The sequence below is a fragment of the Nycticebus coucang genome, chromosome 12 (assembly GCF_027406575.1).
Source record: "Nycticebus coucang isolate mNycCou1 chromosome 12, mNycCou1.pri, whole genome shotgun sequence".
In the NCBI taxonomy this organism is placed as follows: Eukaryota; Metazoa; Chordata; class Mammalia; order Primates; family Lorisidae; genus Nycticebus; species Nycticebus coucang.
The window spans coordinates 70,389,312-70,414,292 of NC_069791.1; the positions used below are offsets into that span (position 1 = coordinate 70,389,312).

The window sequence follows — 24,981 nt, forward strand, 5'->3', positions numbered from 1 at the left end:
TCGCCGCAGGCCCCAGCCTCGGCCAATCACTGGGTGAGTCTAAGATGAGTGACGGGAGAAGGTTGGGGTGTGGAGAGGGAATTGCCGGGAGAGTCCGGGTTTCGCGACGTGGGAGCTGGCGCAGGCGGAGGAGAATCGTTCTTAAAGGGCCAGCCCACGCAAACCTTTTTGTTCTGGGACCGCAGGACTGGACAGGCCCAACTTTCGCCGCCGCCTTGTCTACTCTCCAGAACGGCCATGATTTCCCAGTTCTTCATTCTGTCCTCCAAGGGGGACCCGCTCATCTACAAAGACTGTATCCTTGACCCGCGGGGGCAAGGTGGAGGGGCTGGGTGGGAGTAATGGCCGAAGCCAGCAGTGTCGCCGGCTCCTTAACTGTTCTTCTACCCGCCAGTCCGGGGAGACAGTGGCGGCCGGGATGTGGCCGAGCTCTTCTACCGGAAGCTGACGGGACTGGCAGGAGATGAGTCCCCGGTTGTCATGGTAACCACCGGGGACCGGGGCTAGTGGGCAAGGTGGGCGCCTCCTCCCTCCCTGAGCTGGTTCTTTGAAAACTTGTACTTGGGAGTCAGCTAACTCTTAAGTAAAACTAGCGAAAGTCTATTGAGCACTGCTCCTTACAATTCTCAACACTCAACAACTCCGGGGTAGGTGCTGTTCCATTACACATTAGTAAGCTGGGCTTCAGGGAGGGTTTAGGTGTCGCCCAAAGTCGCATGCTATCCCAACTGGTAGGGACATTGGGATCCAGGCCTACAATCCCTCTATTATCCTAATGCCTTTCTCCCCGCTTTTGTCTCAGCATCACGATGACCGTCATTTCATTCACATCAGACACAGTGGCCTCTATTTGGTAGCCACAGCTTCAGAAAACATCTCTCCTTTCAGCATACTAGAGCTGCTCTCCCGGTGAGGAGGGCTGGGTGGGGTGCCTGGGAGTGGAGGTCTGAGAAGAGGAGGAAGATATGCACACTTGGCCATGTTTCCTCAGGTTGGCCACTCTCCTGGGTGATTACTGTGGCTCTCTGGGTGAGGGGACCATCTCCCGCAATGTGGCTCTGGTCTACGAACTCCTGGATGAAGTTTTGGTGAGACCCATAGATACTCTTGTCTGCTTTTCCACTGCAGTATCCTGTGGTTGGGAGGCTAATTCCACTCATTTTCGCCCCCTCCCTCCACTGGCCATCCAAAGCCCTTCCTTCACCACTAGGACTATGGCTATGTGCAGACTACGTCCATGGAAATGCTGAGGAACTTCATCCAGGCAGAAGCTGTGGTCAGCAAGCCCTTTAGCCTCTTTGACCTCAGCAGTGTTGGTTTGGTCAGTAGAAGGAAAAAGGAAGACAAGGGGGAAGGAAGGTCATCTGGGCGTGTCATACCTGAGGATTGATTGCTTTGGGTACTTTACAGTTTGGGGCTGAGACACAGCAGAGCAAAGTGGCCCCCAGCAGTGCAGCCAGCCGCCCTGTCCTGTCCAGTCGTTCTGACCAGGTGAGGGAGGAGCCTATGGGGTCAGATCCTTTGGCTTTTTTCCTGGTATATCCATCTCCCCTGGTTGTGGGTATCCTCTCCCTCCCTCACCCGATGCCTCCCACTCCCCCCAAACCAGGCCCTAGCTTGGACTGCCCTGTCCCTTCTGCTTCTCCATTTTGGAAGAATCTTTTTTGCCTCCAACCACCCAAATCTTCTCTTTCTCTCAGAGCCAAAAGAACGAAGTTTTTTTGGATGTGGTCGAGAGACTGTCTGTACTGATAGCATCTAATGTAAGTTTGAGCTCCCAACTCTGGAGATGAGGACAAACAGGATTTGGTAAATGTACTGGGGCCATCAAGATTTGGGGCATTGACCTCACTACCACCCACTCAGGGATCACTGTTGAAGATGGATGTGCAGGGAGACATCCGGCTCAAGAGCTTCCTTCCCAGTGGCTCTGGTGAGGAATCTGCAGGCTGGACCCAGGGCTGGGTTTGGGACCAGCTGCTTGGTGCTGAGTGTGGTAATGTTTGCTGACCTTCCCTCTTTCTTCGGACAGAGATGCGCATCGGCTTGACAGAAGAATTCTGTGTAGGGAAGTCAGAACTGAGGGGTGAGAAATTGGATCTTTAGAGTTCATGAAGAAAAGTTAGAGATGGATTGTCCCTCTTCCTCCCGCTCTTCTCTCTTGAAATATGGGTCAGGAGAGTCCTTATCTCTTTCTAGGTTATGGGCCAGGAATTCGGGTTGATGAGGTCTCATTCCACAGCTCCGTGAACCTGGACGAGTTTGAGTCTCATCGAATCCTCCGCTTACAGCCACCTCAGGGCGAGGTCAGGCCCAGGCACAGGGTGGCCTAGCATATTCTGTCCACCAGGGGGCAGGGAGGCAGTGCAGGTGTGAGACCAAACTGACCTTAACTCCTTTCTGGTCTCAGCTGACTGTGATGCGGTACCAACTGTCTGATGACCTCCCGTCACCACTGCCCTTCCGGCTCTTTCCCTCTGTGCAGTGGGACCGAAGCTCAAGCCGGTGAGACCATGTCTGTGTTCCAGAACTATCTTAGAACCCAAGCTAAGATGTATATATTCCCAGCACTTACCCTGTTTCCCAGAAAATAAGACAGTGTCTTATTTTAAGGTGTGCTCCCAAAGATGTGCTAGGTCTTATTTTCAGGGGACGTCTTAGCTTTCCTGTCAGTAGGTCTTATTTTCGGAGAATGTCTTATTTTCGGGGAAACAGGGTAGTACAGAGGGGTTTGCTGGTAATAAGGTACATTTGGAAAAAGGCTTTTTTAGTGGAGTAGGACTGGATTTTGGCCCTTATTCTTGGTGTACGACCTACACAGCCCTGCATGGAGGCCTTGGGTAGGGAAAGGTGAGATGCCAATAGGATTTGACAATGGTATCTTATTTTCTCATTCAGCCTCCAGGTTTATCTGAAGTTACGATGTGATCTGCCTCCAAAGTGGTAAGAGTAGGGACCAGCCAGGCCTAGTTCTGCTGTGTGGGGCAGGAGACAGGCCAAGGTACCTGCTGCTGCTTCCTTCAGATGCAGCCACCAGCCTCAGATTCCAGTTTGGGCAGAGGTTGTAGCATTTAGAAGCAGGGGGCATGCTGAACTTCCATTGTTGACATCTGAGAGGAATAGGGGCAAGAGACTGTGCTTTTCTGGGGCTGAACGTTGCTCCTTTCTTCTCTGCAGCCAAGCTCTCAACATAAGGCTGCACCTTCCCCTGCCTCGAGGGGTGGTCAGGTTAGTGTGTGTGCCTCAGGAGAGCTTCCTGGGGAGCTTAGCACTGGGAGGAGATGAGGTGAGTAACCTGGTCTGTCCCAGGGAATGCATGGCCAAGCCCCAGCACCTTCCTCTCCAAACTCCAGCCTGTCGCAGGAGCTGAGCAGCCCAGAGCAGAAGGCAGAGCTTGGGGAGGGAGCCCTTCACTGGGACTTGCCCCGGGTGCAAGGAGGCTCTCAACTCTCGGGCCTCTTCCAGGTATCCGCTATCAGCCCTCCAGCCCCCTCTCCTGACTTGCACTTACAGACCCTCATCCTGCCCTGAAGTAGTTGCTACCTTATTCTCCAGTGTGGTCAGATTCCTGCTTTCCTCCCTCTTCCTACTTCTGCTCCTCATAGATGGATGTCCCAGGCCCTCCAGGACCTCCCAGCCACGGGCCCTCTAACTCGGCCCCTCCTCTGGGACTGGGCCCTGCCAGCCTCTCCTTCGAACTTCCTCGGTACACATGCTCCGGCCTCCAGGTTCGCTTCCTCAGGCTCACCTTCAGACCCTGTGGCAACACCAACCCACACAAGTGGGTGCGACACCTAAGCCACAGCAATGCCTATGTCATTCGGATCTGAGGCTCCCCATATGAGGACACCAAGGCAAGAGTTTATCAAATGGAAAAAGAACAGTCTGGCCTTCTGGCCCATGGCTCTGGGTGTAGGCAGTAAGAGGCCTGATCCTGAGTCCTAAGAGACCAAGAGGGCCCAACAGACCCATCCCTTCATGGTACCCCAATGCAGGAAGGACTGAGGTGGACCAGAACTTACAAACCAAACTTTTATTCTGAGGAATTAGCTGTACAATGTCTAAAAAGAAAATGATTTGGAGGAAACAGCCTATTATTCCCTTCCAGCCTGCATGTGTGTGTGCACGTGGGAATCCAGGGCTGGAAATGGGAGCAATCATGAAGCAGGCTGAGGGGAGCCAGAGCTGGGGGGCTGGGAGCCATTTGCTTTTGGAGTCCCAGGAGCTGGAGGGGGACTGTCCCCAGCTTCCTGTTTCCCCCCACAGAGGGCACTACCCCCAAGGGGAGAGGGGGATGACGATGGAGGAGGAACTGGAGAAGGATGGGAGGTGGCACCTCCTTTGCCCTCCCCGGTGGGGGGAAGTGAGACAACGATATACTTCTGGACACTGCCAGGACCAGAGGGAGCAGTACTTGGGGGTGCAGTGGTGGCTGTGGAAACCAGCTTGACGATAGGCTGCACACTGGGGACTGTGGTGGTGACAGGAGATGTGGTGGTGGAGCCTGAGCCAGGGGCTGAGGTGCTGAGGGACAGGACCTAGGCAGAAAAGAAAGGCAGTGCCAGGGCGGGCACAGTGGCTCACACCTGTAATCCCAGCACTCTGAGAGGCCAAGGTGGGTGGAATGCCTGAGCTCACGGGTTTAAGAACAGCCTGAACAAGAGTGAGACCTTGTCTCTTAAAAAAAAAAAAATGTACCTGGGCATTGTAGCAGGCACCTGTAGTCCCAGCTACTCGGGAGGCTCAGGCAAGAGAATCACTTGAGCCCAAAAATTTAAGGTTGCTGTAAGCTACGATACCATGGCACTCAAAAAAGAAAAGAAAGGTGGTGTCTGTCTGTTACCTTGTGCTCCACGTGCCCCAGAGGCCTTGCAGGGAATACTTGCTCCCCCCTCCAAAAACAATCCATTCCTGTTCTCGGGTCCTTGTATGCTGCTAAAAGCTTAAGGCATTGCCCGGGCTTAGCAGCTTCAGCCCTAAAGGACCCTGGTACATGCCCATTCCATCTGATGTTGAGTGGGAGGAAGGAGACTGCCACTACATGTGGGCCTTCCCAGGGTGCTATAAGGTGTCGGCCCCTTGGGGTGCTTCTTACCATCCCTCATCCACATACCTGTTGGGTGGATGAGGCACTGGAAGATGACATTACGATAAACTTGGTTGGAGGAGGGGAGGGCTGAGGTGGAGCAGCAGCTCTTGCAGACACCAGTGTCTGGACAGGCAGTGCAATAGAGCCAGGGACCTTCAGCAAGCCAGGGGTCCGAGGGCCAGGCTGAGGTGCCTGCGAGAGGGTCAATGTGGGCCGGGGCTGCAGAAAGATGAGGCAAGAGAAAAACATTTAAGAAAGAAGAACCTGAAGGGAGAGGCCTAGACTCCTCTTGCACTTCCTCAGTGCAGCATCATCCCCAAGGGGCTGAACTCTGGAGACTGCTGACTTGGTCCACCTGCACATGTCTGAGTGACTGTTCTGGTGGGTACCATGGCCCTGTCCCACCCTCAGGTTCTCATCCCCACTCAGCCACTGACCTGTGTGATGGTTAGAGTGGTCCTGTTGACCTGCTGAGCCTGCAGAGCAGCCTGGGCCCGGGCCTTGACCACATGAGAACACAGGAGGGGCCCAAGGGACCCAAATTCTGCCCGATAGGTATCCTGATTGTCAGGTGGTGGACGCAGCTTTGCCAGAACGGGGGCACAGTGTTTCTGCAGTGAGAAGGCAGAGAAAAGCTAAGTAGAAGGAGAGCTGATACTCCAAGAAGCAGTGAGGAAAGGGTGAGAAAGGAGATACCCATCCTTGCAATGTTCCTGATGTAAGCCAAACTATGCTGGGCTATCTATGTAAGAGATACTGTGTTTTTTTCTTTGTAATAATACATAGGCACTACCTAATAAGGAGAACTTGCTAAATACACTTGTAACATCTATGGGATGGTCCAGATGGCATTTGCCTCTCAGAGTGAGCTAAACACTAAATCAGAGCCAGCAGTCTAGGAGTCACAGGCTGAGGGTTAAACCCCTCATTGCTTATTTAGCCTGTTTATGCCTCAGTGAGAGGCAAAAATAGAGTAAGTGAATAGAATAAGCCACATGCTTGCTAAGCGCCACCTGTGTGTAGGGGGAGAGGTCAGTGAAAGAAGGACAGCAGGGGCAGGGGGCTCTGATCACCAGAAGGAGGCTTTGCACATGGTCTGCTCCAATCCGGTCTATGTTGCTCAGCACTGGGCCATCCAGGACACTGCGGATTCGCTCCCCCTCCTGCTGTAGCCGTGGCAGGATCAAAGTCTTAATTACCTGTTGGAAAGGAAGCCAGGCCAGGGGTGTCTCAGGTCGGGAGGTGTCGCCCTCTGTAACCTCCTTACCACCTCCCTGCCCATTTATTTTCCCTGAGGTCCTTACATCATGTCCCAGCTCTGCCAAGCCTGCGATGGAGCCATAACGAGTTGTCCAGGGAGTCTTCTCATCTACCCAGCTCTGTTAAGGGGAAGCGAAATAAACTCAGATGAAGGGGTCTGAAAGGCTAATTTTTAAGGACCCACGTCTTTCATAAAGATGCTTTCCTTGTAAATCATACAAGACTCATCTCAGTCCCTTAGACCACACCCACCAGTCACCTCTGCCCCTTGTTCCCATGTCATCTCCCCAGCCACAAGTACCCCACCACTGCTGTAGGTGAAGTTCTTGTCCTAGGGACAATCTTGGGGTGATGAAAAAACAGATAATACTCAGGTAGGTTCTCCCCGCTCACCTTGGTGAAGGTCTTGGTGATCCGGGACTGGATGTTGTTTGTAGTGGTGCTGAAATGCTTGCAGATTTGGGCCACTAGGCGGGCAGCAAAGTCTCGGAGTGCCCAGTGATTGTCCACATCTGGTCGTAGGCATAGCTGCCTGCTCACAATGCAGGTCATCACAGCTGGAATCAGCTCATGCACCTAAGGGAAAAGTGATAGGCCAGCTGACACTGACAAATGGCTTCCTGTTGGTAGTAGCAGGGTCCCTGGACCCCAGCAAGAGGGTGGGCAAGACTACTCACGTATTTTTCTAGATATAGTGTAGGGTTGTCCATCAGCGCCTTTACCATACGCATCAGGTAGATAAGCAGGGCAAGGTTGTTCTGAACCACATTCACTCGGACCTATGGGTGGGAGAAGTGATGGGCAGAGAGACCCCTTGGATGAGCTATCCCTGCTGCCCCTGCAGCCCAGAACCTCATCCTCTCACCCCCTCTGAGATGAAGGTACTGAATCGTGGCAGCATCTGATAGAGACCCGGGTCAGTGGCGATGCTCTGCAGAGCTTCCTGTGGGAAGAGGGAACCCAGTGAGGTGGGGGCAGATAAACCTGGGGAAGAAGTCATTGGGCCTCTGAGGGGGAAGTTTCTGGGGGTAAGGGCAGGCTGGGGGTCTCACCGCTCTCTTGGCCTCACAAGACCCTACACAGGCCTCAGTGATTTCCTTATAGTACAGCTGCTGCTCCACAGATAGCTCATGGATACTGCGGGGCTTCAGTCGCAATGGAGCACCCTCCAGCAAGGGGGGTGCCTTCTTCTCTTTCCCTGTGTCAATTGGGAGATAGGTTTGAAAAAGAAAGTTCCAGAAGAAGCCTCAGTACCAGTCAAACCTTAGCCTTCCATTCCCCCACTCCACCCTACCCAGGAGACCTGGCATCCTTTTAGGCTTCCAAATCCTTTCTGGGACTCTCTGGCTCTGACCTAATCCACTTTACAAATGACCATCCCGCTTTGGGGTGTCAGGAGAGGCCTAGCCTAGATGTACTGACCTTTGCCATCGGTTGGGGTGGCACCTTGACCTTTGCCTTTCAAAGGTCCATCTTCCTCCTGGCCTGGCTTGGCCGACTTTAGGGGTTCTGTGGCCTCAGCCTTCTGCTGCTCTTTGGGAGCTGGTGGAAAAGCAGTCACAGTGGGAGGAGTGACAAGAGCGGCAAGAAATGTAAAGGAAGGAAGAGGGGAAGAAACGGTTAGGCATGGAGGTTACCTGGGGGTGGATTCTCTGGGATAGCTGGCTGGCAGCCTTCAATGCTCAGCCAATGAGCTGTGAAGGAGGAAATGTGTCAAGTTGAACATGGACAACAGGAAGGTGTTTCCCTTGCTGCTCCCTTTCTCACAACTCACCAGGGATCTCACACTGAGGTTTTCTTTACTTGTAAGCTTCCTCACACCCACACACATCACTCCTTTCCCTCCTCCCTGCCACCCTGCTCTCCCCTCCCCCAACCTTTGAGGCAGACATCCAGGGGCACCCGAGGCAGAGGGGTATTGATGATGTCGCTCAGATCAACCTCCTTCTCTTCATAGAAGTAAAGCTCCCGGCCCCCACCAGAGGCAAAACGGAAAGGAATGAACTCCTGAGCATGGAAGCCATAGAGTGGCTGTATCAGGAGAAAGAGACACTGGGGTGAGAAGGGAGCCGTGGAGGCCTGGCTAGAGGAATGTATACCATCTGGGAGGATGGCATCCCATCACCCTGCTTCCAGAGCAGTCCTCCTACCCCCTTCCTGTCTCTTATGATCACCTCAACATTCTTTAGCTTTAGTGCGTAGTCAATGTCACTGGTGGTAAGCTTCTGCCGCTTCCCCATGTGCATGAACTTCAAGGCATCCTAGGGTGGGTAGGAGAACAGATGTCAGCCCAAGATCCTGAGGAAGGAGGCCCAGAAAACATCCTGACACAAAGCATGGCTGGACAGGAGAGTCAGGTCACCTGTGCAATCTCCTTGATGCGGTAGCTGACCTCATCTGTCAGCAGCTGGCAGGTCTCCTCCTGAATCTGGGCAATGCCCATTGATTCAGCCACTACCTTCATTGACTCTGAAGGCAACACAGTATTGCTGAGCTTCAGCTTCTTCTCCTCAGCCATCCTGGAGTCTCTCTTCTCTTCCCCAGAAAGATGATGCCCCAGGGTAGAAAGATGGAGACCCTGGCAGGAAGATGGGGCAGGCAGAAGAGATAAAAAGAAACATGAGACCCAAAAAAGAGGGAGTATCTAATTGAAAGAGGCCATAACAGAAGGACAACAGAGATGGAAAGAGGGAAGGAACTGAGGGGAGAGGGTTCTGTCAATCCCAGTGAGAGTCAGCCCTGAGTTGTAACAGAAAGATAGAAATCTGATCCAATTCACTGCAATTTATTGAGCACTTATTCTATGCCAAGCATTGTACAATGAGATACAGTAGAATGAACACAGGCCTGAATTTAAATCTCAGCTCTACCACTAAACTGTGTTACTTGAGTAAATTACTGTGGCCGTAAGGCCACATCTGGCCTTCTAGGTCCTTAAGTGTAGCTTTTTGAATGAATCCAAATTTTATGGAAAAAAATCCTCTTATGAAAAGGGGTGTATTGGCTTGGTGCCTGTGGCTCAAGCGGCTAAGGCGCCAGCCACATACACCTGAGCTGGTGGGTTCGAGTCCAGCCCGGGCGCCAAACGACAAAGACGGATGCAACCAAAAAAAAAAAAAAAATAGCTGGGCATTGTGGCGGGTGCCTGTAGTCCCAGCTACTTGGGAGGTGGAAGCAGGAGAATCGCTTGAGCCCCGGAGTTGGAGGTTGCTGTGAACTGTGATGCCAAGACACTCTACCCAAGGCAACAGCTTGAGTCGGTCTCAAAAAAATAAAAGAAGAAAAGGGGCATATCAGAGAAAGATGAAGCTTTCTTTCCTCCTTTGGTGCTTAAAAAAGAACAATCTTGAAATCAGAAGGCCACACTGAACGTACTTAACGTTACTGAACCATAAACTTAAAAAAATGGTTAGGAGAGTAAATTGTATGTTATGTATATTTCACCACAATTAAAAATAATTAAATCTTTTTTGATTCCAATTTTTCCGTCTCATTTTTTTGCTCTTCCTTGTAAATAAAACTGCTTGTTGGGTGATTTTTTTTTTTTTTGGAGACAGAGTCTCACTTTGTGGCCCTCAGTAGAGTGCAGTGGCATCACAGCTCACAGCAACCTCAAGCTCCTGGGCTGAAGCAGTTCTCTTGCCTCAGCCTCCTAGGTAGCTGGGACTACAGGCGCCTGCCACAATGGCCCAGCTAGTTTTAGAGGTTTCACTCTCACTCAGGCTGGTGTTGAACCTGTGAGCTCAGGCAATCCTGAGCTTGGCCTCCCAGAGTGCTAGGATTACAGGTGTGAGCCACCACACCCGGCCTTGTAGGGTGATCTTAATTCTGTTTCTAATTCCTCTCCTGTCTTCTCTCTTAAACTTACTTGAATCAGGTTTTTGGTTTTTTTTGTTTTGTTTGTTTTGAGACAGAGTCTCACTCTGTTGCCCTTGGTAGAGTGCCATGGTGTCACAGCGTACAGCAACCTCCAACTCTTGGGCTTAAGCAATTTTCTTGCCTCAGCCTCCTGAGTAGTTGGGGCTATAGGCGTCTACCACAACGCCGGGCTATTTTTTGTTGCACTTGCCACTGCTGTTTTAGCTGGCCAGGGCCTGGTTTGAACCTGCCACCCTCGGTATATGGGGATGGCGCCCTACCTCCTGAGCCACAGATGCCACCCTCTAATCAGGTTTTTGTCCCTTTTAGGTTCCTGAAACTTGTCAAGGTCACCACTGACTCTACATTGCTAAATTCTAGGTCTATTCATCTTCGCTTGATTTGTCAGCAGTATATAGCACAGTTGACAACTTCCTTCTGAAAACACTTTCTCTACCACTATACTGGGTTCTCTTGGTTTTCTTCCTACCTCACTGCCCACTCCCTGTTTCCTTTATTTGTTCTTCTATCTGCTTAATGTTGGAGTGTCCTGGGCTCAGTCCTTGATGATCTTCTCCAGCAACATTTACTCCCTTGGTGACCTCGACCACTCTCACGGCTTTAAAAACGACATACGCTAATAATGGTCAGATTCATATCCCAGCCCAGAACATTCTTCCTAACTATACATATTTGTATAGAAAACTACTCAAAATCTCCACTAATAACACTAAAAACTGAACTCCTGATTCCCACCCACCCACCTGCTCTAGCCTTGGCTCTCCTCCTCTTCCCAATAATGCCATCTATCCAGGTAAGCACTCTTTATCTGAGCAGTCTCATCCAACGCATTAGGTGACTGACTCTGACTCAACTCACACTGTTTGGCCAAGTCACCACTAACTACTGCCTGAGTAACTCCTTCCAATGGCCTCCTGACAAGGTCTTCCTGCTCCCATCCTTACCTTTTTACATCTATTCTAACGTAGCAGCCCAAGAGATTCTCTCAAAATGTCAATCAGATTGCCATTTCTCTTCTCCAACCCTGTAATGGCTCCCCATTTGTCACAGAGTAAAATCTAAAATTCTTATAATGGCCTACAAGGCCCTTCAAAGTTTGCCTTTTCCCCATTATATCTCTGATTTCCTTCCCTCCCTTTCTTTCTCTACCTTGATCCAGCCATATCATTCTTCTGGCTGTTCTTTAAATGTGCCACCTATGTTCTTGTTTTATACTCTTTGTTCTGGTCCCTCTGCCTGGAATACTCTTCCCAGATGTCTGTGATGCTCTGCCCTCTTTCTACTCTACTTTTTCTTTTCCATAGCATTTAACATATTCTCATACTTTGTAGAATTTCTTTTTACAAGTTACAACGTTATACAATATTTCCTTAAAATGGTTATATTTCCAAAATATTCTTATTTTATAGTTAGTCAACACTTAACTGGGTGCAGAGTGCCCTAGGTCCTTAATTGGCACAATGAAGTCCAGTTGCCCAACTTATCCCTAACAATAAGTCTTAAAAATAAACAATCTCCAGATGTCAACACATAGACTCATCTGGCCTTATTAAAGCCTAACCAACAGCACCCTGCATAAAATGGCTGTTCAGATTAACAGTGACTGCTAACACCACCATCCACCATATTTGTTATGTTCACTGATATATTCTGGGAGCCCACACTGGTGCCTGAGACACTGTAAATAATAAATATTTGTTAAATAAAAGAATGATTTGTTAAGGCTTAGAGATGTAGGTGCTCAATAAAACTTGGTTATCACTGCTATTGGTATCACTAAGACACAGACTCAGGCTTGGAGTCTACAGTGTGGTCAAAAGCAGACAGGCACACTTGGAGCTGGGCTTTAGGAAGATTAACATTAACAGTGTTCAGGACTGAGTGCAGGAGGTGGAGTATGGGCCTGCTGGGAGTATGGGAAAATGGAGGCAGAAGGTGAATTTTGTACTTTTCAACCATCTCAGGCCTCTTCCCTCACTTTTCTAAGTCTTATCTTTAGAGGACCCAATATTCAACACATACTCTGTGCCTGGTGCCGGGCTTACAAGAAGCAGTCGTGTCCCAGTTGCCTGGAGAACTCCTACCAATCCTTCAATACCCTGCGGTACCCTCTGCCAGTGAAGTCTCATAAAACACGCTGCTCCTCACATTAGTGGAGGCGGCGGGGAGGCTTCTCAAAGGAGGGTTAACTTGTGCAAGACCTGTGCAGTAATTTCCCCAGCAGAGAAGCAGGTCGACGATCTCCAGGTAGCGCTAAAGGAGGCTCAAAGAGCCCACCCCATTTCCCCAAACATCGTTCCAATGCCCTCCAATGCAAACACACACACGGAGCCCCACAAACACAGACACACAACCAACCGTCCTCTTTCCAGTCCCCACACGGGCCCTTCAAAGGGTCTCCTCCCGGGTACCACTCAGACCCGCCCCCGCCAGCCGAGCGCCCGGGACAGGAAAAGTCTCACAGAACAGCCGAGACGCTGCTCACCCGGCGCTAGGCGCCATCTTGGCCCCGCCCCCTCCTGGGAGCAGGTCCTGGCAGAGACGAAGAGCCTTCGCTGCCCTTGCCCGTGCCAGAATAAGCCCCATATGTTCACGGCCTGAAATTATATATAAAATAAACTTTGTTTCTATATCTATGTATGATAAACACGGCCTCTTATTCAAATTACTTCAATTTATCCTTCACTATCCCGCGGCCAAGACCTTCAGAAAGCGCCACAAAACACAGGCTTCCCCGCCCAGAGCAATACGGCTCCACCCCCTTTCAGGCTAGCTCTGCGCATGTGCGGACAGTGGCAGGCTGGATTTTTTTTTTTTTTTTTTTATTCCTTAAGGTTGCAGCCGACTGCCTCTGAATTTAAAGGGCCCCTGCCTTCCCGAATTTGGTTTGAAGGCAAGAGGGAGTTGTTTCTGGACGTCGCTTTGTCATGAGACCTGTGCGGTTGAGAGTATTGTTTTTCATTGTGGCCGTGTACGGGGCTTGGGCTGGGACGCCGAAGGACGACGATGACACAGAACGCATGCCCAGCAAATGCGAAGGTATCTAAAGGGGGCAGCCCCTACTTTTATCGCCCTACCACACTTCCATAGTTCAGGGCGGACCTAAGGGATTGTGATGGGTGGGTTACCCGACCTCCTGGAAGGCCTGAGGGAGGTTCTGCTGGAGCTTGGCGGAATTCGAATAGGGTCAAGGGAAGGAACGGATAGTGCCTCCCCAAAACTACGGCACTACAATTCCTGTGACGCATGCAGCGGAAACCCGCTTTGTCTTGCTGGCTTTGCCCCCCAGTGGATTGTGGGAACTGTAGTTGAAGGACTACCTGCCCCGGACTAACTCTACTGAACATCTTTAGTGAGTTTCCCCGATGTCACCAGACCTAATCTGGAAAGCCTGCAGGAGCCGGGTGTGAGGCTCATATATTGTGGACATCCTGTGCCCCACCCTGGCAGAGACGCTCCCAAATTACAGGCGCCACTTCCCTCCTGAGGGGGTGTGAGGGTGACTAACTCAGCTCTTGAAGCTCATAAACAAAAGGAGAGGAAGCCACAGAACTAGAGCTACCACATCCCTGGTGAGGCTTTGTAGAGAGTGTGTACTGTACGGATTTTAAAGCAAGCAGCATCTTCCCTGCCTGAGTTAGCTTGGGGCCCAGTTGAGAGGGAGCGCTTCAGAGCTGGATCATAGAGTGCTCGGGTTCCTCCAGCTCGTTGCCTTCCTGACTTTACATTTCTTCCCGGGAGTCTTTTTTCTCTTTGTCTTACTGCCCGGTGTTTCTTAAGACTTGCATGTAAGTCTCTTTATTGTATAGCCCCAAACTTTAATTTTCTTTACACAAAAAAGCCCCCACCCATCCCCAAAGTGCCCATGCTTCAGCCACACGGATATTCTCAGTGATCCCTGAGCATGCCTTGTCCTCTCACATCTATTGCTTGTGCTATTTCTCCCCTCTGTATTTGATAAGCTCCTATCCACTCTAAAAGACCCAGTTTAAATGTCACCTCCTTTGAAAGCCTTCTTCCTTATCTGTTACCTCCCACTCTGGTGGAAGCCACTGGAGGAAAGGGGAGTGCCTGTGTAGGTCCTAGCATAGTGCTAGGCACATTTTAGACACTTTTGTTACTTTCACCTATGTTTAGTTAGCTTGTCACTTATGTATGGGCCATTTTCACCACATACCTGGTCACATACTAGGTGCTGAAAAGACAGTAATGGAACAGACATGATGCTTACCTTTAAGGATATTGAAGGCTAGTAGAAACCAACTAAGGAGTCACAGCTCACAACAGCCTCAAATTCTTGGGCTCAAGTAATTCTGTTGTCTCAGCCCAGCAAGTAGCTAGGACTACAGGTGCATGCCACAACGTCCGGCTATTTTTTTTATTGCAGTTGTCGTTGTTTTAGCTGGCTGGGACCCAGTTTGAGCCTGCCAGCCTCGGTGTATGTGGTTGGTGCCCTACTCACTGAGCTATGAGTTCCACCTGAATTTTGCGTTTTTTTTTTATTTTTTTTTGGTTGCAGTTTTTTTTTGGCTGGGGCCGGGTTCAAACCCACCACCTCCAGTATATGTGGCTGGTGCCCTACTCTTTGAGCCATAGGCGCCGCCCTCTTGTTTTATTTTTTTAGAGACAGAGTCTCACTTTGTTGTTCTCGGTAGAGTGCTATGGCATCACAGCTCACAGCAACCTCCAGCTCTTAGGCTTAGGTGATTCTCTTGCCTCAGCCTCCCAAGTAGCTGGGACTATGGGCGCCTGCCACAATGCCTGGCTATTTTTTTGTTGCGGTTTGGCCTGGGCCAGATTTGAACCTGCCACTCTCGGTATATGGGGCCAGTACCCTACTCACTGAGCCACAAGCGCCGTCCTGAATTTTGCATTTCTTTCTTTTTTGGATTTTTTGGCTGGGGCTGGGTTTGAACCCGCCACCTCCAGCATATGGGGCCAGCGCCCTTCTCCTTGAGCCACAGGTGCCACCCAGAATTTTGCATTTCTTTTTTTTTTTTTTGTAGAGACGGAGTCTCACTTTATGGTCCTCGGTAGAGTGCCATGGCCTCACACAGCTCACAGCAACCTCCAACTCCTGGGCTTAAGCAATTCTCTTGCCTCAGCCTCCCGAGTAGCTGGGACTACAGGCGCCCACCACAACGCCCGGCTATTTTTTGGTTGCAGTTTGGCTGGAGCCGGGTTTGAACTCGCCACCCTCGGTATATGGGGCTGGCGCCTTACTGACTGAGCCACAGGCGCCGCCCCAATTTTGCATTTCTTAATGAGATTATGTCTCTTGGTCTTTACCCCTAGTGTAGAGTCTAATGAACTATATTGTCATCATTGGTTATCTGTCCCCAACTACATTGACCCCAACTACAGTGTCCCATGGATAGAGATACTGGGTTTTATTGGCCTCTATATCATTATTGTGCATACAGGAGTATAACAGATAACAGTAGAATAATAGTGAACACTTATGCAATGTTCATTATGAGCCAGGCATTACTTTAGAGGCTTTATATATGTTGATTTATTTAATCCTTACCACACCCCCGTGAGGAACTATTTTCCCATTTTACAGATGTAGAAACAGCCAGCAAGATTGTCTGTCACACAGCTGCCAAGTGGCTCAGCCAGGATTTCAACCCAGGTTCATACTCTGCTGCCTTTGGTCATCTACAAAATGAACTGCTGCTATGTTTTCCTGTTTTTCACTTTCCCTTGGACATCTCTCCTCCCCACCAGTGTGTAAGCTGCTAAGCACAGAGCTGCAGGAGGAACTGAGTCGCACTGGCCGATCTCGGGAGGTGCTGGAGCTGGGTCAGGTGCTAGACACAGGCAAGAGGAAGAGACATGTGCCTTACAGTGTTTCGTGAGTCCTTCTTAGTGCTCCTCCACCTTCCAATCCCAAAGGAACCTTGGGAATTGCTACAACATACAGGGAATTTTTGAGTCTCCTCTTCCCACAGAGAGACAAGACTGGAAGAGGCCTTGGAGAATTTATGCGAGCAGATCCTGGATTACAGTGTTCATGCCGAGCGCAAGGGCTCACTGAGATATGCTAAGGTCAGACCCTTCCCCAGGGCAGCTCAGAAATGAACCTATATCCATTATCCTTTTAGGTCCTCAAGAGATATCTGCTTATTTCCCTCCAGCTCTGGAATGAACCTTCTCATTGTCAGGCTCCCTCATCTTACCTGCATGGAATTCACCCTTGAGTTTCCAGTAATTAATCAAGCTGACATGGCAGAAAGGGGAAGGACGATGTGGGGTGGTGGGATGGCTGATTTCAAATTCTTTATCTCTTAGGGTCAGAGTCAAACCATGGCAACATTGAAAGGCCTAGTACAGAAGGGGGTGAAGGTGGATATGGGGATCCCTTTGGAGCTATGGGATGAGCCCAGCATGGAGGTCACGTTCCTCAAGAAGCAGGTAGGATAAGATACCATCCTGTTTGGGGAGGAGACAAGGGAACTTGAGAGGGGAGCTACATCTTAGGTTTTGACTGTAGGGGACATCCAGCTTGAGCAGGTAGAAGGGGGGAGAGTAAGAACTGTGTCATATTAAGAAGTATTAACAGAGGCTAATAATATCTACCACCACTTACTGTGCACCTACTGTGTGCCAAATTCTTTTTTTTTTTGTTTTTTTGTAGAGATAGAGTCTCACTTTATGGCCCTCGGTAGAGTGCCATGGCATCACACAGCTCACAGCAACCTCCAACTCCTGGGCTTAAGCGATTCTCTTGCCTCAGCCTCCCAAGTAGCTGGGACTACAGGCGCCCGCCACAACACCCAGCTATTTTTTTTTGGGGTTGCAGTTCAGCCAGGGCCGGGTTTGAACCTGCCACCCTCGGTATATGGGGCCGGCGCCTTACCGACTGAGCCATAGGCGCCGCCCTGTGTGCCAAATTCTTAACCACATACTTTCCAGCTTGATGTGGTAGGTCTTGTTAACATTTTCCACTTTACAGGTGAGGAGTTGAGATTCAGAATTTAATAACCTTGGCAGAGTAGGTGCTAGTGTTTGTTGAGTGAATGAGGATCACACATATTGTCATCCAAGCTTAACCTCCTGCCTCTCCAAAGTTAGTCAAGTGGAGTCAGGGAAACAGGGAGTGGAGAGCAGAGAGGAGGGCTTCCAAAGCCCAGCAGAGCAGATACTCTTCTCGCCCTTCCACTTGACTAGTGTGAGACAATGCTGGAGGAGTTTGAAGATGTTGTGGGAGACTGGTACTTCCACCATCAGGAGCAGCCCCTACAGCGTTTTCTCTGTGAAGGTCATGTGCTCCCAGCTGCTGAAACTGGTAAGTGTACAGTTTAGGTTCTTGTTCTGCCCGGCCACAGCCTCCCCCCACCCCCAGCACAATATCTAAATTGTTTTCTTTTACCCAAACTAGCATGTCTACAGGAAACTTGGACTGGAAAGGAGACCACAGATGGGGAAGAGAAGACCAAAGAGGAACAAGAGGAGGAAGAAGTGGGAGAAGAGAAAAATAAGGGAGAAGAGGATGAAAAAAAAGAAAAGTTGACTAAGAAATCAGGCCTCACCAAGCATGACCCAGAGGACCTTTGAGCCCTGATTTTGAGCCCCCAGGAGGGGCAGGAATCATGGAGAAGATCCCTCTGAAGTCTGAGATCTCCCTGCCCCATCCCCCAGCTTTGAGGGTGTTTGTGTGTGTGACCCCACCTCAAAGCTTGCAGCTGGTCTCTTCTCTCTGATGTCAGGCAGGATCCTGGTGAGGCAGTATCACATGGCTGTGGGTAGAAAGTGAGAGCTGCAGGTTAAGTCCTGCCTATATAGGTGGATGTTCTGCCATCCAGCCCCTTAACTGACAAGTGCATATGGTGACAGTATTGAAGTCTTTCCCCTTTTAAGTGTCTCTACTGCTCCCCACCCCCACCCAGAGGTCAAAGGTGGCATTGGAGTTGTGTGTTTTCCCAGGAAAGAAAAGTCACAACTTGAGACACAGTCTCACTCTGTTGCCCCAGGCTATAGAGTGCTATGAAGTCATAGATCACAGCAAGTTAACACTCCTGGGTTCAGATGATCCTTCTGCCTCAGCCTCCAGAGTAGCTGGAACTACAGGCATCCTCCAACCCCCCTCCCCAACTTTTCTATTTTTTTTTTTTTGTAGAGACAGAGTCTCACTGTACCGCCCTCGGGTAGAGTGCCGTGGCGTCACACGGCTCACAGCAACCTCTAACTCCTGGGCTTCCGCGATTCTCTTGCCTCAACCTCCCTAGTAGCTGGGACTACAGGCGCCCGCCACAACGCCCGGCTATTTTTTTTTGTTGTTGCAGTTTGACCGGGGCTGGGTTTGAACCCGCCACCCTCGGCATGTGGGGCCGGCGCCCTACTCGCTGAGCCACAGGCGCCGCCCAACTTTTCTATTTTTAGTAGAGCCGGGTCTGGCTGTTCTCGGACTGGTCTCAAACTCCTGGGTGCAAGGGATCCAGCCACCTCGGACTCCCAGAATGATAGGATTCTAGGGGTGAGCCCCCACGACCAGCCTAACAACATGTGGCTTTTCTTGGGAAAGCCACTTTGCCCCTCGGGGTCTGTTTTTAGACCTTTACAAGGAAGTCCTCTAGGACCTGCCTGGGTCCATAGACTACATGCCAGCAAACCATGAATGAAAATAAGATACAGGGGCGGTGCCTGTGGCTCAGTCGGTAAGGCGCCGGCCTCATATACCGAGGGTGGCGGGTTCAAACCCTGCCCCGGCTGAACTGCAACCAAAAAATAGCTGGGCGTTGTGGCAGGCGCCTGTAGTCCCAGCTACTCGGGAGGCTGAGGCAAGAGAATCGCTTAAGCCCAAGAGTTGGAGGTTGCTGTGAGCCGTGTGATGCCACGGCACTCTACTGAGGGCCATAAAGTGAGACTCTGTCTCTACAAAAAAAAAAAGAAAAGAAAAGAAAATAAGATACTGAATGGAGGCAAAGTGATGCTGGCAATTTTTAGGTGGCGTAGACTATAGGTCTACTTCAAATTAATTTCACTGAGAGCACAACATATAATTTGCAGGTGCTATATTTTCTATATCGCTATTAAACTTTTTTTTCCTTTAAATACTAGCTGGGCACAAATTTTCAAATAGCAACCTTGCACACATTGTAGCTGATCAATGAGGCTGCACCCAGAGAATAGGGAGGGCCATTGGCCGCGACCCGTTATAAAATAATGGTACTTTGTAATTTTGCAGCCCAAGCGGGTAGGAGTCGCATGACCAAGAACCATGTCGAAGGGGGCAGGTTGGATAAGGTGGCAGAATTAAAGTAGCGCCTGTCGTGCTGCTTCGGCCGCTATATCTCAGTTACGGCAGCTCGCAGAGGACAAAATCCGTCTCATTTTTACGACATCTGTGATCGCCTCGCGTTTTCTAAAACCTGCGAGGCATTACAACTAGATCCAGGAGAGAAAGCGCCTAGGATGAGAGTGAGGGAAAAGGTTGTAGATTAGAGGGTGGCTGGATTAGACATGTCCGAGACAAGCGGAGCGGTCTGCCGAAGGTTCCCGAGGGCGGGGCGCGCTCACGTGGGAAACCAAGCTAGGCCATACCATCTGTGGCAGGGGGTTGAAGATGGTGGCAAGTGACTGAGACTTAAAATGTGGTGGTTAGAATAGTGTGCGGGAACGCGGAGCATCTGTACGGTCGCCTGCAGCCCCATTTCCTTTCTCCCTGCCATGAGCGGCCGAGTGCGGACCGTGTCGCTGTGCGAGGGGCCTCCCGTGCTAGTGCCTGGTGACTTCTACTCGGTTGTGGTTCTGTTGCAGGGCTACGCGGAGCCCGAGGGCGTGGACGGCGCTGTGCGGGCCGACGGCTCAGTGACCCTTGTCTTGCCCCAGGTCTGGGGCCCGGCGTGTAGCCAGCGAGAGTCCCCGCGCGGGGGCGGGGGCGCGAAGACCGCCCTGGAGGAGGTGGCCCGTGGCCCCATCCTCGTGGACACCGGGGGGCCCTGGGCTCGGGAGGCCCTGCTAGGGGCCCTAGCGAGGCAGGGGGTGTCCCCAGGAGATGTAACTCTGGTGGTGGGGACCCACGGGCACTCGGATCACATCGGTAACTTAGGGTTGTTTCCGGGCGCGGCATTGCTTGTTTCGCACGATTTCTGCCTCCCTGGGGGTCTCTACCTGCCCCACGCGCTGGATGAAGAACGGCCTCTGCAGCTGGGGCCTGGGCTCGAGGTGTGGGCCACGCCGGGCCATGGGGGCCAGCGGGACGTAAGCGTGGTGGTAGCGGGCACGACTCGGGGCACCGTGGTAGTAGCGGGCGATGTGTTTGAGCGCAATGGGGACGAAGATTCGTGGCAGGCGCTGAGTGAAGACCCCGTGGCCCAGGAGCGGAGCCGGAAGAGGGTCCTAGACACCGCCGACATAGTTGTGCCTGGTCACGGAGCCCCTTTTCTGGTGTTAAGGGAAGTCTCGCAGTTGGCAGCAGCCAGTGGTCGGAGACAAGGACTCATTGGCCCCGAGAGGGACTGAACCCTTCCTCAAAGAAGCCTTTCCTTTCAGCGAGGAGCGAGATGAAGGGGACCCAGTCTGCCAGAATCAGAGCAGTCAAGGGTGGTCGCTTCCAGTCCTTCTAGGAGGACAGATTTCTACGGAGGACACAAAGTTCATGCCACTGCAGTTTCCAGTATCACTCTCTTGCCTGTCTCTACAACCAAACTAGGACCAAGTACTGGCTCAATTCTTGTACATCCTCCTGGGCCTCAGCAAAATGGGAGAAAGTTCTTATGGGAGTTCTCCAAAATAAAAGTAGAAACTGAACTGAAAATCATGTTGCTCTAATAAAAACATGAAGCACTGATAGTAATAATTGTGCAAATATGGTAACTGAGTTGCATTGGGAGACACTGCCAGATTGCTTATTCCTCATAGGGTGCAGCTTGCTGAGAAAAGGTGCAGGGCATAGAGGTGACCCCTTAGTCGTCAGACTTTGATTCATTTGCTCAATGGGTACGTAACACCGTAAACTACAGACTTTCTGTCCCCATATTATCTTTTGAGCAAGTAAACAATAGCAATATAATAATAACAAACCAAATAATTACACGTTGTGGTTAATGGTATTGTAAAAAAGGAGGTTAAGAGCAGAATAGAATGCTGGAACTAGAGAGTTGGCTCTTTTATTTAGGATGGTTGAGAAAGGCATCTGTGAAGATTTAGTGTTTGATCAGAGGTCATGCGATGATCTGGGAGAAGGGTAGAACAGGCAGGTATCAAGACCCTAAAGCAGGACAGCTTAACCTACTTTAGAAGTAAGAAAACTCAAGGGGTTGGACTGCAAAGGGCCAGGGAACAGTAGGAGAGAATAAAAGCTGGAGATTTGAACAAGACCACCACTCAGCATTGCAGACCTTGCTAAAGGGGTTTGGATTTATATGAAGTAAGATAGAAGCATCTGTTGGCTATTGAGCAGTCTTAAAAGGTAGCTCAGAGAAGCCAGTTCACCTGGAGGGTGAACCAGTCTGTGCCATACGTGAACTTGTAGCTGGTGTTGGCCAATGTGCTGACCACTAGAGTGCCAGGTTCCTGGGCCAGCAGAGCAGCCATGGCTCCCTGGATCTCTGCCAGTCATTGCACAAAGATGGACAGAGGGAAGGTGGTGAAGTGGGCCTGGGGCCAGGGGTTTGGATCGTAATTTGGAAAGACAATCCTGAGTACTATAATCCCAAATGTTGAAATCCTGAAAGATCAAGATCCTTGAAGATTGAAATCTCTAAAATTTAAAATCCTAAGCCAGGCCCTGTGGCTCATGACTAATCCCAGCATTTGGGAGGCTGCCACAGGTGGATTGCCTGAGTTCACCAGTTCCAGACCAACCTGAGCAATAGTGAGACCCCCATCTGTAAAAAATAGCCAGGTACTGTGGGAGGTGCCTGTAGTCCCAGATACCTGGAGGGTGATTCAAGAGAATTGCTTGAACCCAAGAGTTTGAGTTTGCTGTGAGCTAAGATGCCGCAGCACTCTCCCAAGGGTGACCAAGTGAGACTCAAAGAAAAAAAAAAAAGTCTAAAATCTCTTGACTTCTAAAATCCAGGAGAATCAGAACCTCAGGATAGTTGCATTGTATTAGGCCAGCTCTTATGGAGAGACTCCACACGATCACCTGCTATCTATATCTATAATATACCTTTTCATTATGTCAATTTTTTCTTTCTTAAAGTTTTTCCCACTATTTTAAATTGTCAGCATTATTATTATTATTATTATTATTTGCAGTTTTGGCAGGGGATGGGCTTGAGCCCACTACCCCTGGTATATGGGGCTGGCGCTCTACTCCTTGAGCCACAGGCACCGCCCGTCGGCCTTATTTTTTACATCTTGCTATGCTATGTATTTTATTTACCCTCCCAACTTTTTTTTTTTTTTTTTGGAGGCAATCTCACTATGTCACCCTCAGTATAAGTGCATGTCATTGTTGTTTGGCAGGCCTGGGCTGGGTTCGAACCAGCCAGCTCTGGTGTATGTGGCTGGCACCCTAGCCACTGAGCTACAGGCACCGAGCCTACCCTCCCAACTTTTGATAGTTACTTTCTTCCTACTTTTCTGGCATTTATAATACATACATTATCATCTGTAACCATAATTCCCACATTTATTTTTACTTTAGTTCTATAGTTGGTTGCATTCATTTTCACTGCCAGATTTTACTGTAGACTTTCCAATAAACTCTTTGTTTAACTAAAATTTGACTAATTCTTAAAGACAGTCAACAATATTTCCTGAGTTATTGCATTTTTGAAATACTTGTTTTTGTAGTTGAATAATACTGTGGCTGAGTGTAACATTCTTGAGATATATATGTATATATATAGTTTGTGGGATTTGTGAGCATTGTTCTGCCCTTATAGAGTGCTATAGCATCATAGCTCACAGCAACCTCAAACTCTTGGGCTTAAGTGATTTCTCTTGCCTCAGCCTGTGAAGTAGCTGGGACTACAGGCACCTGCCACAAAATCTGGCCATTTTTTTGTTGCAGTTGCCATTGTTGTTTAGCAGGCCCAGGCTGGGCTCAAACCCGCTAGCCTGGGTGTTTGTGGCTGGCGCCCCCACTGAGATATGGGTGCAAAGCCTAGTTTTTTTTTTTGAAACAGAGTCTCACTTGCCCTGGGGTTGAGTGCGTTGCCGTTATTGCTCACAGCAACCTAAACTCTTGGGCTCAAGTGATCCTCTTGCCTCCGTCTCCCAAATAGCTGGGACTATAGGTGCCCACCACAATGCCCACGTTTATTTACTTTTTTGTTTTGAGACAGAGTTTCACTATGTCACTCTCGGTAGAGTGCTGTGGTGTCACAGCTCACAGCAACCTCAAACTCTTGGCCTTAAGCAATTCTTTTGCCTCAGCCTCCCAAGTAGCTTGGACTTACAGGCACCTGCCACAACATCCAGCTAATTTTTTTGTTGCAGTTGTCGTTGTTTAACTGGCCCATGCTGTGTTTGAACCTGTTAGTCTCGGTGCATGTGGCTGGTACCGTAACCACTGAGCTACAGGCGCCAAGCCAGCTCAGCTATTTTTAAAAATGTGGTCTCGCCCTAGCTCAGCCTGGTCTCAAACTTGTAAGCTCAAGCGATCTGCCCGCTTCAACCTCCCAGAGTGCTAGGATTACAGGCGTGAGCCACCTCACCTGGCATCTTGTATTTTTGGCCAGGGCTGGGTTTGAACCCACCACCTCTGGCATATGGGACCAGCACCCTATTCCCTTGAGCCACAATCTTATATTTTTTAAATTTTTTAAAAAATGTTTTAAAGACAGGGTCTTACTCTGTTGCTCAGACTGGAGTACAGTGGTGCAATCCCGCTTACCATAACCTTGAACTCTTGCCTCAGATTCCCAGGCAGGAGCTATACTCAGCTAATTATAAAACTTTTTTTCGTAGAAATAGGGTGACAATATGTTGTCTAGGCTGGTGTTGAACTCCTGGCCTCAAGCAATCCTGCCTTTGCCTCCCAAAGCTCTGGGATTATAGGCATGAATTACTGTACCCAGCCCATCTTCTATATTGAATGTTGCTGTGTAGGAATCTAAGTCTAAAATTTTCTCTTATAGTTGATTGTGATGGTTAAATTTTATGTATCGACTAGGTTAAGGGATATCCAGATGCCTAGTAAAACATTATTTTTGAGAGTGTCTGTGAGGATGTTTCCAGAGGGATTAACATTTGAATCAGTAGATTGTATAAAGAGAATTCACTGTCACTAGTGTGGGCTGGTATCATCCATTTTGAGGGCCCACCTGAATAGAACAAAAAGGCAGAGAAAGAAATGAATTCTCTCTCACTTTTTGAATTGGGACATCCATCTTCTTCTGCCCTTGGGACATCAGGGCTCCTGGTCCTCAGACCTTTGGACTCCAGGATTTACACCCCCTGTCATCTTTTTTTCAGGCTTCCGCCTTGGACTGGGAGTTACACTATTAGCTTCCCCGGTTTTCAGGCCTTCAAACTCAGACTGAGAGTGTATTGTGGGACTTACTTGCCTTCATAATTGCATGAGCAAATTCCCATAATGAGTAAATAAATAAAAATATAACTATATATCCTATTTGTTTTGTTTCTTTGGAGAACCCTAATATAGTGACTTAAGTCTTTTTGTTAAAATGCCTGATTCTTTTTTAATTTAAAAAATATATATATATTTTTTGAGACAGGTCTCACTTTGTCACCTTTAGTAAAGGGCTATGGCATCATAGCTCACAGAAACCTCCAACTCTTGGGCTCCAGCAATTCTCTTGCCTCAGCCTCCCAAGTACCTGGGACTTCAG

General features: G+C 49.7%; 4 protein-coding genes across 8 annotated transcripts; 3 read left to right on the forward strand and 1 right to left on the reverse strand.

Annotated features, from left to right (window-relative positions):
- Positions 1-29: 29 nt before the first annotated feature.
- Positions 30-4,116, forward strand: AP4M1 (adaptor related protein complex 4 subunit mu 1). Its single transcript, XM_053555711.1, has 15 exons — positions 30-295; positions 395-483; positions 803-909; positions 992-1,088; positions 1,211-1,321; positions 1,411-1,491; positions 1,701-1,763; positions 1,867-1,933; positions 2,033-2,086; positions 2,200-2,306; positions 2,411-2,505; positions 2,899-2,943; positions 3,178-3,228; positions 3,354-3,465; positions 3,606-4,116. The coding sequence occupies exons 1-15, from the start codon at positions 238-240 to the stop codon at positions 3,828-3,830; spliced, it is 1,362 nt and encodes a 453-aa protein (XP_053411686.1). The 5' UTR covers positions 30-237; the 3' UTR covers positions 3,831-4,116.
- Positions 4,012-12,943, reverse strand: TAF6 (TATA-box binding protein associated factor 6). Of its 5 annotated transcripts, none has more exons than XM_053555709.1 (15): positions 12,898-12,943; positions 8,712-8,927; positions 8,524-8,610; positions 8,227-8,380; positions 7,987-8,043; positions 7,772-7,891; positions 7,402-7,547; positions 7,215-7,292; positions 7,027-7,128; positions 6,743-6,925; positions 6,394-6,468; positions 6,163-6,288; positions 5,527-5,700; positions 5,114-5,308; positions 4,012-4,538 (listed from the first exon to the last, which is right to left on the reverse strand). In XM_053555709.1, the coding sequence occupies exons 2-15, from the start codon at positions 8,865-8,867 to the stop codon at positions 4,158-4,160; spliced, it is 2,034 nt and encodes a 677-aa protein (XP_053411684.1). In that variant the 5' UTR covers positions 8,868-8,927; positions 12,898-12,943; the 3' UTR covers positions 4,012-4,157. The 5 variants fall into 5 exon arrangements, with proteins under 5 accessions (XP_053411684.1, XP_053411683.1, XP_053411682.1 ...); XM_053555708.1 differs by lacking the exon at positions 12,898-12,943 and adding an exon at positions 12,714-12,756; XM_053555707.1 differs by lacking the exon at positions 12,898-12,943 and adding an exon at positions 12,377-12,752.
- Positions 12,944-13,011: 68 nt separating this feature from the next.
- Positions 13,012-18,359, forward strand: CNPY4 (canopy FGF signaling regulator 4). The gene is made up of 6 exons (XM_053555720.1): positions 13,012-13,267; positions 15,959-16,085; positions 16,183-16,279; positions 16,523-16,645; positions 17,402-17,519; positions 17,613-18,359. Exons 1-6 carry the CDS (start codon positions 13,156-13,158, stop codon positions 17,786-17,788), a joined length of 753 nt encoding a protein of 250 aa, XP_053411695.1. The 5' UTR covers positions 13,012-13,155; the 3' UTR covers positions 17,789-18,359.
- A 223-nt stretch (positions 18,360-18,582) lies between these two features.
- Positions 18,583-23,527, forward strand: MBLAC1 (metallo-beta-lactamase domain containing 1). Its single transcript, XM_053555719.1, has one exon. It carries the CDS (start codon positions 19,901-19,903, stop codon positions 20,693-20,695), a length of 795 nt encoding a protein of 264 aa, XP_053411694.1. The 5' UTR covers positions 18,583-19,900; the 3' UTR covers positions 20,696-23,527.
- Positions 23,528-24,981: the final 1,454 nt, after the last annotated feature.

Coding starts and splice junctions, on each gene's coding strand:
- CNPY4 (XM_053555720.1), top strand. CDS start 13,156: ATGAGACCTGTGCGGTTGAGAGTATTGTTTTTCATTGTGGCCGTGTAC. Junction 13,268..15,958: donor CATGCCCAGCAAATGCGAAG/GTATCTAAAGGG, acceptor CCTCCCCACCAG/TGTGTAAGCTGCTAAGCACA. Junction 17,520..17,612: donor GCTCCCAGCTGCTGAAACTG/GTAAGTGTACAG, acceptor TACCCAAACTAG/CATGTCTACAGGAAACTTGG.
- AP4M1 (XM_053555711.1), top strand. CDS start 238: ATGATTTCCCAGTTCTTCATTCTGTCCTCCAAGGGGGACCCGCTCATC. Junction 1,764..1,866: donor CTGTACTGATAGCATCTAAT/GTAAGTTTGAGC, acceptor CCACCCACTCAG/GGATCACTGTTGAAGATGGA. Junction 1,934..2,032: donor CTTCCTTCCCAGTGGCTCTG/GTGAGGAATCTG, acceptor TTCTTCGGACAG/AGATGCGCATCGGCTTGACA.
- MBLAC1 (XM_053555719.1), top strand. CDS start 19,901: ATGAGCGGCCGAGTGCGGACCGTGTCGCTGTGCGAGGGGCCTCCCGTG.
- TAF6 (XM_053555709.1), bottom strand. CDS start 8,867: ATGGCTGAGGAGAAGAAGCTGAAGCTCAGCAATACTGTGTTGCCTTCA. Junction 8,044..8,226: donor CCTGGATGTCTGCCTCAAAG/GTTGGGGGAGGG, acceptor CCTCCTTCACAG/CTCATTGGCTGAGCATTGAA. Junction 7,129..7,214: donor GTACCTTCATCTCAGAGGGG/GTGAGAGGATGA, acceptor TCCCACCCATAG/GTCCGAGTGAATGTGGTTCA.